This window comes from Helianthus annuus, chromosome 15 (assembly GCF_002127325.2).
Source record: "Helianthus annuus cultivar XRQ/B chromosome 15, HanXRQr2.0-SUNRISE, whole genome shotgun sequence".
In the NCBI taxonomy this organism is placed as follows: Eukaryota; Viridiplantae; Streptophyta; class Magnoliopsida; order Asterales; family Asteraceae; genus Helianthus; species Helianthus annuus.
In genome coordinates, this window is record NC_035447.2 from 26,406,912 (window position 1) to 26,427,407 (window position 20,496).

Genomic DNA, 20,496 nt, shown 5'->3' on the forward strand with positions numbered 1-20,496 from the left:
GTGAAATTGCTGTAGTTCTTCCTGCATGGCTTCAACCCAAGCACTATCTTTCAATGCTTCTTTCCACGACTTTGGTTCTTCTTGTGACACGTAACACGCGAAGGACCAGTCATTTTGTTGGCCAGATTCTCTTATAGCTGAATACAAACCAGCATTCCGGTTGTTTCTCAGCTGATTACGCGTCTGCACACCGCGATGGACATCTCCTATGATATTCTGCTGGGGATGGGTATCGTGAATCCGCATTTCAGGATTATCTGGCACACGAGCATTGATACCCAAATTGGTAAGATTAAGATCAACAACCAACTCCACACCAGGAATGTGGTTAGAGGTGGATGCATTCCCTTCAGCAGTATCTATATTCTGCGTATGAGGTGTATCACCAGAGGCACCTTGAACAGGAGCAGCTGGAGCTGAAGATCCTTCGGCTGCATCATGATATTCATCATCTTCAGAAGAGTCATTATAGTCAGCAGCATCTTCATAAACCTCATTTTGAACCATATTGTTGACAGACGTAGAAGCTTGAGGGTCAACAACAATAGGTCTAACCAATGGCGAGACAGCAGCGTTGTCACTTTCCAACAACATCCGAGCCGCTGCTGATTCTTCGTCAAAGGTTGGCAGATTGAAGGAGTCAAATAGCCCATCATAATCGAACATCCACGGATCACCCGGAGCCCTAACAGGACTCGTGTACCTTTGAACCCTAACTTCGCTCCATAGCTCAATCTTTTTGGTAGCTAGATTCCAAACACGAAAATTCGGAGTAGCATATCCAAGGAAGAAACCCTCGATAGCTCGTGCACCAAACTTTCCATCCGGCTCAATCATAGTACAAGGAGCACCAAACGGTTCAAGGTAAGAAAGATCCGGTTTCCTTTTCTGAAGGAGTTCGAAGCAAGTCTTGCCATGTCTCTTAACTGTAAGAACTCTGTTCAACGTGTAGCAAGCAGCCGATACAGCCTCCCCCCAGAATTGAATAGGGAGTTCCGACTCTACTAACATTGTTCTTGCAGTTTCAATAATAGTCCGATTCTTCCTCTCAGCGACACCATTTTGTTGTGGAGTATAACGAGAACTGTACTCATGAAGAATGCCTTTAGAAGTACAAAACTCATCCATAACTTGATTCTTGAATTCAGTTCCATTGTCGCTTCGGATCCTTTTCACTTTCAACGTATAGAGATTCTCCAACATTGTAAGAAGATCCTTGAGGATGCCAGGAGTTTCACTTTTGTGTGCCATAAAAGATACCCAAGAAAATCTAGAGTAGTCATCAGTAACTACTAAACAATAAGCATCACCAAACGTTGTCTTGTGCTTCATAGGTCCAAAAAGGTCCATATGAAGACGTTCGAGAGGCATGCTGACAGTGTTGATTTTCTTCAAAGGGTGAGACTTCTTTGTTTGCTTCCCCTTTTGGCACGAGACACAGATATCTTGCAAATGAAAACTTCTCACAGGCACACCATTCACAAGATTATTTTTCACCAAATGGTTCATTTTTCTCAAGTGAATGTGTCCCATTCTTCTGTGCCAAGATATAGACTCCTTTTCTGTGGCTTTTGAGACAAAGCAAGTAACTTGTGCAGAGGTTGTAATCGCCTGGCTCATGTCGAGAATATAAAGATCATTAACTCTCGGAGCCGATAAGAGAACCCATTCTTGTGGAATTTTGAATCCAGGCTTCAGCACATAACAGCCAGCGTCATCAAAAATCACTGAGAACTTTTTATCGCAGATTTGCGACACACTGAGAAGATTGTGATCAATTTGCTTCACATAATTGATCTTGTCAAAGCACACGATGCCATTGGAGATACTTCCTTCTCCAGTGATGTACCCGCCTTTATCACCCGCAAAAGCAACATACCCTCCTCTGATATTTCTCACGTCGTATAGGAGCCGTAAGTCGCCAGTCATGTGCCTGGATGCTCCACTATCAACAATCCAATGACTATTAATAGTTCCTCCTAGAACATCCTGCACATGTCAAATAAACACATCAGTTGAGAATGGGGACCCAAGCCTTAGTGGTCTTGGGTCGTCCCTTGGCATCACGATACGTAAGCTCTATCTCTTGATGGTTTTCAAGAAAAACTGCTCCCCCTGAATTGTCACCCGACTTAGGTAACCAAGTTTGTCTGTGCCTACCAGTTTTTGAAGATTCTGGTTTTACAGGTTGTGACACACTTGGTTCCTTTTGTACTGTTTTAACTTCAGATTTTAAAGCTTTTTCAACAGTTTTTATGTTCTTACGTCGTTGTTTAGTTTCTTGTTCTTTTACAGTTCGTTTATCTTGTTTAGGTGAAACTGACCGACGTTGAGGGTGAACTGTTTCAGGTGGAGTTTTCTCAACAAATTTCTTCTTTGGAGCATTTGGGCAATTTCTGATAATGTGCCCAATTTCTCCACATTTGAAACAAGTTCTCCTTTCAACAGACTTAGGAGAACTTGATCGACTACCAGATGTTGAGCCTGTAGAACCTGAGGTACTTGCTCTTTCATCACACCCGTTTGTGTGTTGGGTGTAATTGTTATCACTGTTACGTTTCAAAATTTTGACTTGTTGTACAAAATCAGTGTTTGATTTGTTTTCAAAAGTCTCAATTTTATCTGTACCTCTTGATGCTACAAACTTAACATCTTTTCCTTTCTTCATGTAACGAGCTCCTTTTGATTCAACCTTAGCCTTTGGCTTTGGAGCTCGTTGTTGTTGTTTACCCTTAGAAGCAGTCGGTTGTTGAGTGGTTGGAGATTTTTGATTACCAAATTGTTTCCTAATCTCAGCCTTAGGAATTGGATCACATTGTGTTACCACAATTCCCGGAAGTGTTTTTCCCAAAAATTTGTTTGTATTGTCTTCAAAAACTTTATCAATCAAAGATTTAACATTTTTAATTGGAAAAACATGATCTGAGTAGATTTGATTATCTCCAACCAAAGTGTACAACACATTACTGCTTTTAACAGTAGACACATCTGCCTTATCAACCTTGACAGGATCAATCACTTCCTTCTTAACAGATGGAACCTCAGGAGTATCAGGATCACAAAGGATGTGATTCTCTCGTGGAATATCTACTCCTTTCATCTTGCTAAGTGATTTATCCTGATCACTTACAGCCATATCTGATTCATCATCCGATGTCTCATAGTCCTCGATAATTGGAGGACTTTGCTTCATGGATGGTGAAGCTTCTTGTTCGTTAGAGGCTGTGTTTGAAGAATTGTCCGGTTTGAACCCAAGGCCAGTGGTAAACTCCTCAACATCAAGAGGCACACTGGGTTCATACCGAGGCATTTCTTCCTCATCAGGCATCTTGGTATAGTTGTTCATCAAGGGGGGCGGACATTTGTTATACCCTATGCCTTTCTGATTTCCTTTTAGTTGTTGAACATCGATGATGTGATCAAGCACAAATCGGGAGTTAGAATAACTATCCAATTTCTGTTTGATCACATCATGTTCGCATTGGGCAATGGCTAATTGCTTTTTAGTTTCTTCCACAGTGTTAATATATTCATTTATACTCACTTGCTTGTGGTAAACTACTTTGTTAACCTCGGACACATTTTTCTTTAAAGTTTCTATTACAGATTTAAATTCTTTTTCATTCCGGGTTAAAGCCATGTTTGCCTCTTTGCATTTCGAAAGTTCAATAACCAAATTCTGGTTATGACTATGAAGCTTTTCTGATTCAAGCTTCATCTCTGCACATGATTTACAGATAATAGGAGCAGGAGGTTCAGAAGTTACCTGACTAGTAGAGGCTGAGCCGTTTGCCATAAAGGCTGATTGAAAAGAAAAAGCTCCATCTTCAGAAAATAGCTTTTCCATTTCCGTTGATGTAGCAGCAGCCTTCCTAATCAGAATTGATTTCTGACATTTAAGCTCGTCAGCTTCATTCAGAAGATCCTGAATATCTTCACTTTCTTCCTCCTCATCAGGCTCTGAGTGATTATCCCCAGAAACAGAGCCTTCTTCATCCGAACTGCCAGAATAACCAGAACTGTCATCGCTTCCAGAAGATTCTTCTTTTTGAACCTGCTCGATGACCTTAGCATACAGTGCAGTTCCACTTCCCTGATCACCTTCACCAAACTGAACTGACCAGTCACATCCTTCATCAGCTTGAACAGCCAAAGCCCGATTGTGATTGGTAGTTCCAGACTGTCCCTGATTGTTGTTCACTGCCACCATCCTCCTCTCACGGTTTTCTTGTTGGGCATTCACATTCGTCTGGTTTCTGAAAGGGTTGTGATTGCCGTGTTTCGTTGGTCGAGTGCACTCACGTTTAAAGTGCCCTTTCTCGCCACAATTAAAGCACGTGACGGCATTAATATCAAACCCATACTTCGTGTTTTTCTTTCCTTCCAACGAAGTTCTTCCAGTTCATGCCATGAAATCTTTCGCCCTTCTAACCGCACTAGCAAAAGCCCATTTAATATCCATCAACTCCATTTCTTCCTTGTCGATCTGATCATAATCTTCATTGGTCATGTTGATGTTTCCAAGCTGACCTGCTACCAAATGTTGATAATCTCCATATGTTCCTTAGCAACTTCAATGCTAAGGTGTGAAAGATTTGAGTTGTCGACTCGGATTGTGTGATGACTTTGGGGTTGAGGTTGAGGATTGCTTGTATAGTGAGCTTGCTGTTGTTGTTGTTGAGGTTGTGGTTGTGGCTGTGTTGGAACAGGAATGTAAGACCTCGGATCGAATTGAGGTTGTGGTGGAGCAGCTGTTGACTGAGGAAATGGAAAGGAACTTGAACTTGTATTGGACACAAATGCAGTCTGCAGCTTAGGTTGCTGTTGCTGAGCTGCAGCGGATCTTGCCAAAACATCAAATCCTGGAAGATACATTTCCGTATTCTGAGGAGCTGGAGCACGCCTTGCTTTCCTAATCTCTTCATCATTCTTATGTTCCAGCTTTTGAATGAACTCATAGATGTTGACTTGATCTAGAGTTCCAGTATGCTTCAACAATTCAATGAAGGAACTCCACTTTGGAGGTAAGGCGTCAGCAAATCTACTCACCATTTCTTGTTGAGTAGCGACAACTCCATAAGCACACATCTCACTAATCAGATGATAGAAACGTGTGATCATATCATTCAGAGTCTCGTTTTCCAAAAACTGAAAGGATTCAAACTCTTTCTTTAACAAATCATGCCGAGATTTTCTAGCAGCTGCATTGCCTTCTCCTCTAGCAACTAAGGCATCCCACAATGCTTTCGTGGTCTTGCAATATGAGAACTGATGGTAGATGTCTTTGTTGAGTGCTTGAGTAAGTGTGGCAAAGGCCTTTTTCTCCAATTCATAAGCCTTCTTGTCATTTTCAAGCATATTTGCATAACCTTCTGAAGTTGACGCAGCAGTTTCAAGATTAGTATTGAACGCATTGATGAAACACGTCCAAAGATCAGTGCTTTGCCCTTGAACATATGTGTGAAAACGGTTTTTCCATGATGGAAAATCGTTCATATGGTTCAGCTTAGGTGGACGATTGTTGCTGCCAGTTTCACTTTCACTAATCAGAAGGTTCTGAAGACTTTGACTTTGATTGGATACCAAAGCCCATTGACTTGGACTGATTGATGGCTGTGGAACCATACTCTTTGCCCAATCTGCAGCAGTCACTAACTCTTGATTGTTTCGTGAGTCCAAACTCCAATCCCATGGACTTGTACAGCTCATTTTGATCAAATAAAAATACCAAACCTACACACCACAAACTGTTAAGTGTAAAACAGATAAGAATAGAAAGATAAAAACCTGCTCGAAAGATCAATACTTGTTCGAATGATCAACAGGGTTCGAAAGATCCTTGTTGAGTTTCGAACAAAAACTTCGAAGGATTGACTTCGAAAGATTGACAACACGAAGGATCCTTATCTTTCGAAAGATAATTTCGAAAGATTCTCCTTATGTTTCGAACACAGGTCTCGAAGGATGACACTTGTTCGAAGAATCAACAGTGTTCGAAGGATCACTGTTGATGGCTCGAACAATTACCTCGAAAGATAACTTTGAAAGATTCACCCAACACGAAGGATCCTTATCTTTCGTAATGAACAGTAACTCGAAGGATGTATCTATCGAAAAGATTCCTTGACTCGAAGGATAAATACTGACTTCGAAAGATGTTCGAAGGATACTTATCTTTCGAATCTCCTTGATCGAAGGATGATCCTTCGAGCTCGAAAGTTATCTTTCGACGGTCTGACACACTGCCGAAAGTACTGATGGGTTGGTGAGAAAAGTGACAGGTTGGTGTACCAACTTTCGGCAGAAAGGATGTTCTGCCACCAACTTTTCTACCAACTATTTGACTTTCAAAAAGTTTACCCAAAATGGCAAACACCTTACCCACAACAGTCACCGGAGATACCACCGGAAAAATGGCCGGAAAATCAAAGTTTCACAAAAACGATTTTTATGTTACCCAAACCGACCCCGAACACTCCCGATAGGTTTAGTATCCGTTTTTCAGTTTCAAAATGCAAGGAAACTACCAAAAACGAGTGCTAAACCAAGTGTCCAAACACACCAAAGAACTCGAACAAACCGGTTTTAAACAAGGTAAAGAGTGAGGCTCTGATACCACTTGTAGGTGCCTTTTCTCGGAGGATCGAGAACAAACCTAAACCTTGTTATACTAACCCACTAGCAAGTGCGGAATCCAAGCTAGTAGGCAAACCGGGATGAAGCAAGTAGAGAAACAAGCACACAAGATTTCACCGATTAACACCACTGTATTAATACGTATGAAGGTTTACGGTTACAAGCACAATGTTTACAAAACCAAAGATGTAAACTCTCAAGTGTGTGTGTGTGTGTTTCCAGCAGAATGCTCTCAAGCTCTCTATCTCTTGTCTGTGTGCTTCTGCCTTTCACACTACACTGCATGGGTATATATATACCCAGCTCATGATGCCTGGTCGAAGGATCCGATAGATGGTCCGAAGGATCATCTTTCGGATAGAAAGCTTTCGAAGGATTAGCAAGGATCTCGAAAGATCACCTTTCGAGGTCTATTGTTCGAAGCCTATCTTTCGATCACCTCGAAGGATCAACAGAATCCTTCGAGTCTATCCTTCGACATCGACACACATATCAAACATATGTTAACTGTTGGCCAAGTCAAACTAGGAGGATAGTTGACTTGGTCAACTTACAGACTAACTTTGGACATCGTTTACATACAGACCGAATACAGACAAAGTACAGACACAAGTGCACCAACACTTTTAAAAATCCATTATTTTACATTACTAAAAAAGTTGAGAGAATGAAATGAAAAAAAAAATCAAGGGGAGTGGATGGAATAAATTTGAGGTTTTTATAGATGGAATAGAATTTCTTATGTAATTGGTGATTCCAATACCTTGAAAAATAAACACGTTTTTTTCCATTCTCTCTCAATAGTGCATTCTATTCCGCCTCTTATTCTTGCATACCAAACAATACATAAAAACATATTATATGTAAGTGATTTTAGCTTTGAGATTGCTAACATTGAGGTTTATGATCTATAACTTTACATACACATAATCATAGGAATTTAAGAATTGTTTTTCTTTTTCTTTTTTGCAGAAAATGACTTCAATTTTATTATCCGCTTTAGAGCTAAAATATTTTGAGTTGGTGTTGTGTAGGGAAGGACAATTGTAGTGGTGGGTGAGGATGGTGTCATGCGTTTTTTAAAACATAGAGAGTGAAAATGAGTGTAGAAGAAGAGTGAGAAAGTGGTGCCTGATATTGTATTTTATTTGTTTTGTTTATCAAAAATGTATTTTGATGTTAAAGGTTTAAAAGTGAATAAAAGAAACCAAAGTAGAAAGGGACAAAAGTGTCCCTGAACTCAAAAAATGGATGACCTTATACAAGTGAATGACAACGACACGATTTCAAACCTGAGAAAAAAATTCTTTTGGACGTAACTCGTAAAGTGACAAAACCACAAGGACTAAAATGACAATTTACACAAAATTTATAGTTATAATTGTCCAGTGTTATAATCATTTAAATTTAAATATTAACTTAACTTCAACATATGTTAACAGTTTTAATGAGATTGGTATGATTGGAGGTCTTTGTTATTTCCTTTGTTCGGTGAGAACATGCTCCTCTTGGTTAACTAGGCTTCTTCACTTATAGGAAAGATGTTGGCTAAGAGTGTGTTAGATATTACCTCTTCACCATATGAATTATTTATGTTGGCTCAGAAACAATGATAGAACTCAAGAACAATATTGGACACTCCAAAATTGGTATACAAACTCCCAATTTAAACTTAACTAAACAAATCCTAAACCTATTATAACTAAATATAATTTAATTTAAATAACTAATTAATAAAATAAACCAGAAAACCTAAAACAACTAAATATAATTAACCTATTTTGATTCAAACTCTCCATGTTTATCTTCTTATTATTCATCCTTATCTTTTCTTTTCACATGCCAACCGATCCAAGTCACGCCAACAATTTCATTAATCATATAAAGTACACTGTACATTTAACGTGCATGTCCATATCACTGTTACTAGAGTCCAGAAATCTTAAAAGGACCATCAATGACAACTATGCATGGCAACATGCGAAAAATGATAAATCCAACAGCCAAAAATTGTCTGGAAAAATGTTATACCACAAATTGAGCGTTAACTTCGACCATACCTCGTTTCAAAATCATGGTAAGACCTCATGTTCTACTCCTACCCGCCCCTGCACAAGGCCATGTAATTCCTGCAACCGAACTTGGTCAACGGCTAGTTAAACAAGGTGCCAAAGTTACAGTCATAAACACAGAGGCCACTCACATGGTCATAACGAAGAATTGGTTAGAGAATGAAGGTTGTGAGGATCTAATGCAGATGGTTTCCATCCCTGATGGATTAGAACCATGGGAAGATAGAAATGAATTAGGTAAGTTGATGGAATCGATGGAGAAGTCGATGCCTACCAAGTTGGAACAGCTTATAGAGACTATTAACAAACAAGATGACAACAAAGTCACATGTCTTATTGTTGATTTTTGGTTGGCATGGGCTCTACAAGTTGTAAAGAAGATGGAAATAGGAAGAGTAATCTTCTGTCCTGCATCAACAGCTACACTAGCCACCATGTTGAGCATTCCAAAGCTGATTGATGATGGTGTCATAAACAACAAAGGTTCGAGTTTTAATCTTAATTAGTTTTCTTACTATTTATTCCATAAGTTATAATTGTTTTACATATCTCCTGTAAACTTTATTGAACTTTTTACTCAGGCATACCTCAAAACAGTGAGATGATTCGGTTAACAGAAGCTATGCCGCCTTTAAAACCTGAACAACTGTTATGGCTTGGTTTTATTGACTCCACAAGCAATGAAGTTCATTTTCAAGATCATGTAAGACTTATTGAATCAACTAAAATAACAGAATGGTTTATATGCAACTCATCAGTTGAGCTAGAGCCTGCAGCATTTAGCCTGTTTCCAGAGTTGTTGCCCGTAGGCCCTCTTTTGGCAAGCAACCGACTTGCTGATCAAGCAGGCCATTTTTGGGCAGAAGACTCCACCTGCTTAGCATGGCTTGATCAGCAACCAGCATGCTCAGTTCTTTATATTGCATTTGGAAGTTTCACTACTTTCAACCAAACTCAGTTTGAAGAACTGGCACTTGGTCTTGAACTTACCAACCGGCCCTTCTTGTGGGTTGTGCGGTCTGGTCAGACCAAGGAGACTGCAATCACCTTCCCAGGTGGTTATACGGATCGTGTTGGATCTCGTGGAAAAATTGTGAGCTGGGCACCTCAACAGAAGGTCTTGGCTCATCCTTCTGTGGCTTGTTTCATGACCCATTGTGGTTGGAACTCTACTTTAGAGGGTGTGACAAATGGACTCCCTTTTTTGTGCTGGCCTTACTTTGGTGATCAACCTTACAACGAAACTTACATTTGTGATGTCTGGAAAACTGGGCTTCGGTTGAAAGAAGATAAAGCAGGCATGATCACACAAGAAGGAATAAAAAGTAAAGTGGAGCAGCTGCTCAGTGACAAAACATTCAAATCTAAGGCCGTTGATCTCAAAGAAAAGGTTGCTAGTAGTGTCGCAGAAGGTGGAAGCTCACACACTAATCTTGCAAGATTGAATGACTGGATTCATGGAAAAGATGCACACACTGATCTCAATGTGAACTAGAATTTCTAAAATGATGTTAGGTAAGGCATATCGTCGAAAATGTGTCACAACTTGCGACGGATTACCAACGGAATAACTGAATTTATTAAAAATCAAGCATTTTATCATAAAAGTGTAGGAAACTGCTACCGGTTTCCTAGGGAATTCCCATAAAAGGTTTTTTATTTTTTGTTTTTCTAAAGTCCAACATCTTTTTTTTTCAATCCATCTTTGGTACAACATTATTTGTATGAAATACTTTTGTTTTACAAAGTTATACCTATTATACTTATATATATGTGCATATGCACTTTGAAACCCATTACATAAAATATCATTTTGTCATTCTATATAAGTACATATATATATATATATATATATATATATATATATATATATATATATATATATATAGGGAGCCGCTAGAATGAAAACCACCCCGAGTTGTAAGAACGGCGAGAACTACACCCCACGGGTGGGCGTTCACCATGATTTTTTTTTTACAACTAGATGTGTGTATTATAAACACAGCCGTAAAAAAAAAAATTAAACGCCGCGGCCGAGGGGGTAGTTTTTTACACCACAAGTTTGGTGAAAAAAAAAAGAAAAAAGAAAAAAAAATTAAAAACACCAAACTTGTGGTGTAAAAAACTACCCCCTCGGCCGCGGCGTTTAAAATTTTTTTTACGGCTGTGTTTATAATACACACATCTAGTTGTAAAAAAAAAAATCATGGTGAACCCCCACCCGTAGGGTGTAGTTCTCGCGGTTCTTACAACTCGAGGTGGTTCTCATTCTAGCAGCCCCCTATATATATATATATATATACATACACACTACTATATCTGCAATGATGTATACACCATGAAAGATATATTCATATACACAAACATATACATATATACATACAAATACACACTTAATAACACATACACATACAAACATATGTATACCCATATATACTCATATACATACGTACACATAGTTACATCGTTTTAATATTAAAAATAAGAATAATTGTATTGATTGCTTCCTACACATATGTGACAAATTCTAAGAGGCGTTAGAAAGCGTCACAACTTGTGACGAATATCTGAAGGAATAATTAAATTTATTAAATAAATAAGCATTTTGCCATAAATGCATAGGAAACTGCATTCATACATGGGTTGTTTCCTATGCTTTTGTGACAAATCTAAAGAAAAATAAGCATCTTGTCACAAATGTGTAGAAAATATGTTCAAGTTTTTTTATTATTATACTAATATATAATTTATAAAAATAATCGTATATATCCTTGTATTTACGTTTAATATAATTGTAGTTAATAATGTCGGAATTTTGTCACAAGTTGTGACGCAATTCTGATGGATCGTTTAAAAATTATCGCAAATGCGTAGGAAATGTTATTATCTTCACCTATTATTTTTGCTTATACTAATATTTATAATTTTTTATTTCTTGTTTGTCACAAATGTGTCACAAATAATTTAAGTTTTTCTGAATTTATTCGGTAAATAGTAGTAATTAACTTTTTATAGATTATTTTCCACAAATGACGCAACTGTGATTTAATTAGGGTTTTCTTATTTTCTATCGCAGTTGTGTCGAAAATTTGTCACAAAATCTTGATTTTTTTCATAGGAAATTTGTCACAAATTTGTTCCGTAGGAAATTATTCATTTTTCTAATAGTGTATGGTTTCAGTTTGTAACACGTTTGGTTATTAGTACTAACATATGTTAAAATTTAACTGAAATTCCCCTCATGTGCCCCAAGCATTTGGGTTTTCTTGTCAATCCATTATTCGATAAACATATAACATTTTTTTATGAAAATAGCACCTTTTTAAATAAATATATACATGTATCAACTTCTCCCTCATTTAATATTGATGGGTTCTATTACCACACCTCTGCCACACAATCTCCTACCCTATCTTCGAAGCTCCGATAAAACTCACACCACACCAAGTTCGAGTTCGATCGGAACAAGTGGGAGACCATAGTTGTCGTCGTATTTCTGTATATATGAACACCCCAAAACCTAAATTTTTATTTTGTTAGTATGTTTTCTTGTGTTATGGCATGAAATAAAATAACTAAGTTATTATAAGTTAAATGAAGTTTGTGACAAATGAGATCAAATGGCAAACATGAGGGGTTGAAATTGAAAGTTTGAATTAAGTTCTACAAAATAAAAACCTCTGGGTATGTGTGTGTGTGGGTTGACATAACAAGGAGAAGAAGTGTCACACCCCAACCGATGACAGAAACATCGAAGTGAGACGAAAAAGATTGCTCATCACACATAACATTATTTGCGACAATAATTAATTCAAAACTGATTTCATATCATAACGACATTGTCAATTACAACATGAAATTCAAAATACAACATGAAAGACAATACGACAAGTTTAACAAAATAAAGTGACTAATCCAGTAATTTGATATGCGTTTCTAGTGTCGTCCCTACTAGATTTACTCATAATCAACATCATCATCCTGCAACATGTTAAAAGCATCGCCGAGTACACAAGTTTAAGTATATAGCATAAGTATAAAAACGTTTAAACGAATCCACATGGCAAACTAAGTTATTCAAGATCGTAAATCTAGCATGTGATAAACAAGTCAAAACAAAGTTCACGCAAGTAAAAGATTCTTAACATATCCCAACATTCACAGGCGGTGCGTTACTCCTATAGCGCTATACATGTTAAGGTAGGCTTGATCGAAGTTAATGACAAGTTCAATCACAAAACGAACTAACCTAGATAGACGTATCAAGTATAACGTATGCATGCATATATTGGATTATTTGTGCATAAATGTAGAGTTTAAGTGTTGTGATTTTAATAAGCTAACATGTTGCACCCAAAAATGTGCAAAACAAAAATGGGTCAAGTGTACTCGCGGTTTTGCAGGATTCAAACTTGATAATCCCATGAAGAGTTGTTTGTTGAGGTTGGATCACCAAGTCACCCTACATGGCGAAACAAGGTGTGTAAGTTTAGGGAATGGAAATGGAAGATTCGGACTTGAAATTTAAAGTATCAAAAGTATGTATACGAAAATAATATCTAGTTCTAAGAGCTCGTTTATGACACCATATTGAGTGGTTTCATGGGTCCCAAGTTGCCCACTGGAATCATAACAAGTATCCTAGAATCTTAGATATATTAGCCTAGGTTTAAGACGAATAATCATAACTTGATTATTCCACAAATTCAGCCATGTTTTATATAGTTTATATACTTATATAGTTATAATGATAATAACCTAAACTAAGTCCAATCAAGAATATCATGTAGTATCATTTATTATCAAACATGGAGGTTGAAACCTCATTATATGATTCACCACTACATAAACCACCATGAAGATGGTTCGGAAGGTCATGAATAACAAGAAAATAAACCTATCTAACAATGCTCAAGTGACCAAGTACACTACAACCCGGGTGTGCCCCCACATCATGGAAAGAATGAACTAAGTGAGGAGGGCTAGACGGGGCTAAGGTACTTTGATTCTAGTAAGTTACAAAAGTGTTCATACACAAGGCTCAAATGAAGGAGTGAAACTTAGTTTGGAAAGCCAAGGCTTCCATTTGTTCACACTTCACTAGTCACAAGTTCATCATATGGATGATGTCTTATGCTTGCTTTCATCATCCAAATACCATGTATGAACAGAATTAAAATGGGTGTTTGAACCCATAACTTTGATGGAAATCACCTCAACACAAACCCACAACCATAGACTAAGTTGTGAGCTTGGTGGGAACAAGATTCCACCAAGTTTTCATCAAGAACATGAAGATACAAAAAGATAAAAACAAGCAGAATTTAAAGTGCACTTTGGACCTCAAAAATGGTGAGGTTTCACCTTAGTTTCCCCAAGCAAACTGGTTATCCAAGTGTTTTAGAAGAATAAACTAGAAAGAAATAGATGAAGAAGTGAGTTGAAACTCACTTAGAATGGCTGAAACTTTCTTCTGAAACTTGCTGAAACTCGGCTGATATTAGGAGTGTTTTGAGAGTTGTAAAGTGGTAAAATGGTTGGGAAAGGGCGTATTTATAGTTGGGGATTTAGGGTTATGGTGGCTGTGTATTAAATGTAAGTAGTTGGGCGTTAAACTTTTAATAAAAAGGAGTTAAGGCTGGTTAAAGGTTCCAATCGGAACTGTTTCAGCTTGTTTCCTTTTTTTTTTACGTATTATTTGGTTATTTGATGTTTATTAATGTGTTACATGTTGTCTAATATGTACCTAACATGTAACAAAGTCTAAATGTACAATATACATATTTTTAAGTAAGAAAAGAAGGAAACATGAGACTATGTAGAAATCAAGTATGTATAATTTATGTTTAGGTATCAAGTAAGTGTAAAAACATATAAGTTAATCTTATAGTTGAATAATCAATCATTTACATGTATGGAATTTCAAGGATTACGAATACACGATGGTTGTTTGCGAGTTAAGCTTACGTTTATGAGAATTGTGAATCATATATCAAACGAATGTATGTATCAATGTATAAACGCGTATAAACAATGTATATTTCACATAAATGACCCATTTTTATTACGATCGAAGTCTTGGATTTACAATGATTCGAAATAAGATACGATTACAAAGGAAACGATTTTTCGAAAATAGAATTACAAGATGAACTTTTTAAAAAACGGAAAGCTGCGAAAAGCGAGGCGTTACAATCTCCCCTCCTTTAGGAAATTTCGTCCCAAAATTTAGGAAGATTCAACGAACAGATGCGGATACTTAGCCTTCATATCACTTTCGAGTTCCCAAGTAAATTCAGCGCCACGTTTTCCGTCCCATCGAACCTTAACAATAGGAATTTGACTGCGTGTTAATTGCTTGACTCCTCGATCCATGATTTCGATAGGTTTCTCCACGAAGTGTAAAGTCTCGTTGATTTGAAGATCGTCGAGTGGAACTTGAAGTCCTTCTTCAGCAAAACATTTCTTTAAGTTGGAAACGTGAAAAGTAGGATGAACATTGTTGAGCTCTTGAGGTAGGTCTAGTCGATACGCTACCTTGCCAATCCTTTCGAGAATCTTGAAAGGACCTACGTAGCAAGGTGCGAGTTTCCCTTTCTTACCAAAATGAACCACGCCCTTCCAAGGGGATACCTTAAGAAGTACAAAGTCACCTACTTCAAATTCCAAAGGTTTGCGACGTTTGTCAGCATAACTCTTTTGTCGGCTTCTGGCTTTCAGCAAGTTATCTCGAACCTACAAAATCTTGTCTGTCGTCTCTTGTATAAGCTCGGGACCGGTGATTTGAGCTTCTCCAATCTCATGCCAACAAATAGGCGAACAACACTTACGACCATAGAATGCCTCGAAAGGTGTCATTTGAATACTTGTGTGATAACTGTTGTTGTACGAGAATTCGATCAAAGGCAAGTGCATATCCCAGTTGCCACCAAAATCGATTACGCGTGAACGAAGCATATCCTCTAGGGTTTGGATAATACACTCGGTTTAACCGTCAGACTGAGGATGAAAAGCGGTGCTAAGGTTAAGAAGAGTACCCATAGCATATTGAAATGTTTGCCAAAGACGAGACGTAAAACGACCATCACGATCAGAGATGATGTCAATGGGGATACCATGATGAAAATGTTTTCATCCGTGTAGATACGAGCCAATTTCTCGACTTTGTAATCTTCACGAATGAGGAGAAAGTGAGGGGATTTGGTTAATCGATCAATGATCACCCAAATATTGTCATGACCTGAAGAAGTACGAGGAAGCTTAGTGATAAAGTCCATCTCAATGCTCCCCCATTTCTAAACAGGGATTTCTGGTTGTTCGAGCAAGCCAGATGGACGTTGGTGTTCAGCTTTAACCTTGGAACAAGTGAGACATTTCGAAACGAATGTGGCGATATCTTTCTTCATTCCAAACCACCAATAGGACGTATGCATATCGTGGTACATCTTATTAGCACCAGGATGAATATAATACCTAGATTTGTGTGCTTCCTTCATCAGAAATTCTCGAAGGTTATCACGATTAGGAATCCAGATGCGATCAATATGATATAAATTCCATCGGATTTAGACACAAGACTTTCTTCAACACCACATTTCATCTCGTTGTAGAGGTTACCCTCGTTAACGGACACGTATTGAGCCTCACAAATGCGGTTTTGAAGATCATTGACGAGTTGCAGACAACGAATACCCTTGACATGAGTCTTATGACTAAGTGCGTCGGCCACTACATTCGTCTTATCTGGATGGTAGCGAATTTCACAGTCGTAGTTGTTTAACAACTCTACCCAACGACGTTGACGCATGTTCAGTTCCTTTTGGTTGAAGATGTGCTGAAGGCTCTTATGGTCGGTGAAGACCACACACTTAGTACCATAAAGGTAGTGTTGCCATATCTTCAAGGCAAAAACAACTGCACCAAGTTCAAAGTCATGCGTAGTGTAGTTTTTCTCATGTATTTTGAGTTGCCTCGACGCGTAAGCGATAACCTTGTCTCGTTGCATAAGGACACAACCAAGGCCAAGGTTCGAAGCATCGCAATACACAACGAAGTCGGCGTTACCATCGAGAAGAGCAAGGATAGGAGCATTGCAAATCATGTCCTTGAGCGTTGGAAAAGACTCCTCTTGTTCAGGACCCAAAACAAAAGGTTTATCTTTTTGAGTCAAGGAAGTAAGAGGAACGGCGATTTTTGAGAAGTTGGAAATGAAACGACGATAATAACCAGCTAGACCAAGAAACGAACGAGTTTCAGACCGAGACTTAGGAGCAATTCAGTTCTTCACTGCTTCAATCTTTGTGGGGTCAACGTGAATACCAAGTTCGTTGACGGTGTGACCAAGGAATTGAACCTCTTTTAACCAAAATTCACACTTGGAGAATTTGGGGTAAAGACGTTCAGCGCGTAGAAGTTGAAGGATAAGACGCAAATGTCGCTCGTACTCTTCTTGTGTCTTGGAATAGATAAGGATATCGTCGATGAAGACGATCATGAAACGGTCCAAATAAGCTTTGCACACGCGGTTCATCAAATCCATGAAAACTGCAGGTGCGTTGGTCAAACCAAAGGGCATGAGCACGAACTCATAATGACCATAACACGTACGAAAAGCGGTTTTGGGTATATCTTCTTTGAGGACTCGAAGTTGATGATAACCAGAACGAAGATCAATCTTGGAAAAGCAAGTTACGCCTTGTAATTGATCAAAGAGATCGTCAATAGGAGGAAGAGGATATCGGTTTTTTACAGTGAGCTTGTTGAGCTCACGATAATCAATACACATTTGAAATGATCCATCCTTCTTCTTGACGAACAGAATGGGAGCGCCCCAAGCAGAAGTACTAAGGCGTATGAAGCCTTTATCAAGAAGCTCTTGAAGTTGGCTCGATAGCTCTTGCATTTCCGAGGGTGCTAAGCGGTAGGGAGACTTGGCGACAGGCATAGCGCCAGGCACTAAATCGATACGAAAATCGATAGAACAAGTAGGAGGTGGACTAGGAAGATCATCGGGAAACACGTCGGGAAAATCACGTACAACAGGAACATCACTCATGCTCGAGCCCTTATCCTTCTTTTCCACAACGTGGGCAAGAAAAGCGAAGGAACGCTTACGCAAGTGTTTGTTTGCTTGAGTACACTACATAAGCTTGAGACCTTTAGATGGTTTCTCACCATAGACGTGCAAGGATTCACCGTTAGGAAGAGGAAGTCGAATGAATTTGTCGGAACAAATAACTTCAGCACGAACTCGCCTAAGCCAGTCTATACCTACTATAACGTCAAAACTACGCATTTGCATAGGTATGAGATCATTTGAAAACGTATGATTGTTGAGATTCAAAGAACACTTAGAAAGGACGGAATCGACATTGACGGATTTACCATTTGTGACTTCGACAGCGAATGATCTTGGTAACTTAGAGCTTTTACACTTAAGCATAGGTTCGAATTCAATAGATACAAAACTATTATATGCGCCAGTATCATATAGACAAGAAGCATAAACATTGTTGACGAGAAACGTATCGTTTATAACATCGTTGGCGTTTTTCCTGAGCGGCGGTGATGACGAATGCTCGGCCTCGAGCTTGTTGAGGCTGATGATGCTGTTGTTGTTGTTGCTGGTTGTTGTTGGCGCGCTGATTGCAAGCATTGGCTAGATGGTTAGGATCGCCACATTTGAAACAGGCACGAATAGTAACGACTTGTGTTTGAGCCTGATTGGGTACAGGGTTCTAGGCTATGACAGCTTGGTTTTGGGTAACAACAGGTTTATAGCATTGGGGAGCAAAGTGTCCATACCGATTGCAATTAGTGCACAAATGACATGGAGCACACTGGATGATGGAAAAGGTACGTGCTACACTTAGGTTGAGTCCTAGTGTAAGCTTTGCATAGAGGCTCAGTGTTGGGTGTAGCAGGAACAGATTTCAAAGGTTTGGGGTTTTGAGGAATGACTACCGCACAGTTTTGACTAGAAGCCTACCGCTTCTTGTTCTTGTTTTTCTTGGTTGAGGGGGAGGAGGTTTCAACGGTGGTGGTGTCGATGGTATCTTGGTAAGCATCCTTTGATGAAACCTTGTCGGACGTTCCACGAAGAACATAATTGTTATTGAGTTCAGCTGCTAAACAGAATGTGTCTTCGAGGGTTTTGGGGGAAGCAGACACAACGTGATTCATCAAGGTAGGTGGGAGGCAACAAATGTATTTGCCAATAACCTTGTCGACAGAGTCGACTTGGCCAGGGCAGAGGGCACTGAGCTGTTTGAAGCGTGCTGTCAGACCAGCGTTGTCGTTCCCGACTTGCTTCAAATTCCAGAATTCATTTTCTAGTTTTTGAAGTTCGTGAGGAGGATAAAACTCGTCCTTCATTAATTTCTTCAATTCAGCCCAAGGTGGGGCATGGGCGACATCGTTTCCTCGCGTATTACGCTCAAAGGTCCACCATTCGAGAGCTCTCAAACGGGATACCCCTGTAGAGTTCAGGGTTCACAGGTTGTCAAGGCAACTGCTTTGAAGGAAAGTTAGTTCGATAGCATCGAATCAGTTCAGCAGGGCGGTGGCACCATCTTTGCCAGTGAACTCGAGGGGTTTACAGGCCATAAACTATTTAAACTGGAACGTCGCCTTAGGTGTTTCCACCTTTGAGTCAACAGAAGCATGGGGTAAGTCAGGGTTGGGTTGGATCTTACTAACGATGCCGGGGATGATCTTGGCCATTTGCTTGGCCATGAACTTCATGCAATCCTTCTTGGACATCGAATCGGAGTTGGAGTTGGAACCCTTCTTCGAATTAGGTTTGGAGCCAGACTTGGTCTTTTTGGCCTTGTGGGATAAACTGTACGGAGGCGTCTAAGAATCGAAAGAGAAGGAAAGGATGAGACTTGATAATAATGTAAAATAAGTTTAGCATGTATAAGCATGTATGTATTCACGTATGAGTCACATAAATCGCATGTATTCAACAAGTATTCACAAGTATAAACACGTATGATTGCATAAAAGAGTATAAATTAAGTTTGTTCACGAGAATTATTATTGTTTTTTATTGCGAGAGGCATGCGCATACTGTATCGGTTTTGAAATGAACCAAGTAACAAGTATAAATCACATAGAAATTAAGATAACATAAAAGAGAGGCTCAATAAAACCTTGAATTGTTTCGGGTTTAGAATTGTCGACTATTCCAAAGTGAATTGAAAGTCCTTTCAAATTAGGGAAACGTGCTTTGGCCTATAGATAAGATACTCTCGTCGAGAAGCGATTAACGGTATCTTATCCTTCCAGTTACTACACGTCCCTAATCGATTGAAACAATCGAAACTTTGGCAGGATTAAAAATCGAGGAATGGGACTAGTCGTCAAGATGTGGGTTTCACCCTTAACTTGACGATTTCGTACCCAAAGTGTGGTTGGTACTCGTCGGGTCAAAATTTAATTTCGACACTTTGACGAGGGTCTACTAAAATTTGAATTGGAAATTTACCATCAAGATGTGGATTTCACTCATAACTTGATGGCGTAATTTCGTGCAAAAATAGAATAAGCGGAGTGAGAGTCGTCCACCAAATTATGGGTTTCACGCCTATTTTGGTGAACTCGAATTGTTTCTATTAGGAGTGTCTTCAAGTCTTCAAAAGTGTATACTGTGTAAATGTCTTAGGAAAGACATATTGTAAGTATTAAGACAAAAGAAGAAAAAGAAGCAAATAGAAAGAATAAGCATTTTAAACAAGTAGCAAGAATGGTAAAAAGTATGGTGCCTACTATAGACTAGGTCGAATGA

At 38.8% G+C, this 20,496-nt stretch overlaps 1 protein-coding gene across 1 annotated transcript; it reads left to right on the forward strand.

Moving 5' to 3' along the window:
• Nucleotides 1-8,625: 8,625 nt before the first annotated feature.
• LOC110937462 (UDP-glycosyltransferase 83A1) lies at nt 8,626-10,358 on the forward strand. The gene is made up of 2 exons (XM_022179888.2): nt 8,626-9,191; nt 9,290-10,358. The coding sequence occupies exons 1-2, from the start codon at nt 8,711-8,713 to the stop codon at nt 10,201-10,203; spliced, it is 1,395 nt and encodes a 464-aa protein (XP_022035580.1). The 5' UTR covers nt 8,626-8,710; the 3' UTR covers nt 10,204-10,358.
• The last annotated feature ends 10,138 nt before the right edge of the window (nt 10,359-20,496 follow it).

Bases quoted from the DNA above. Each gene is read 5' to 3' on its own strand.
- LOC110937462 (XM_022179888.2), top strand. From the start codon at position 8,711: ATGGTAAGACCTCATGTTCTACTCCTACCCGCCCCTGCACAAGGCCAT. The intron at 9,192-9,289 runs GTTCGAGTTTTA...CTTTTTACTCAG, and splicing joins TGGTGTCATAAACAACAAAG to GCATACCTCAAAACAGTGAG.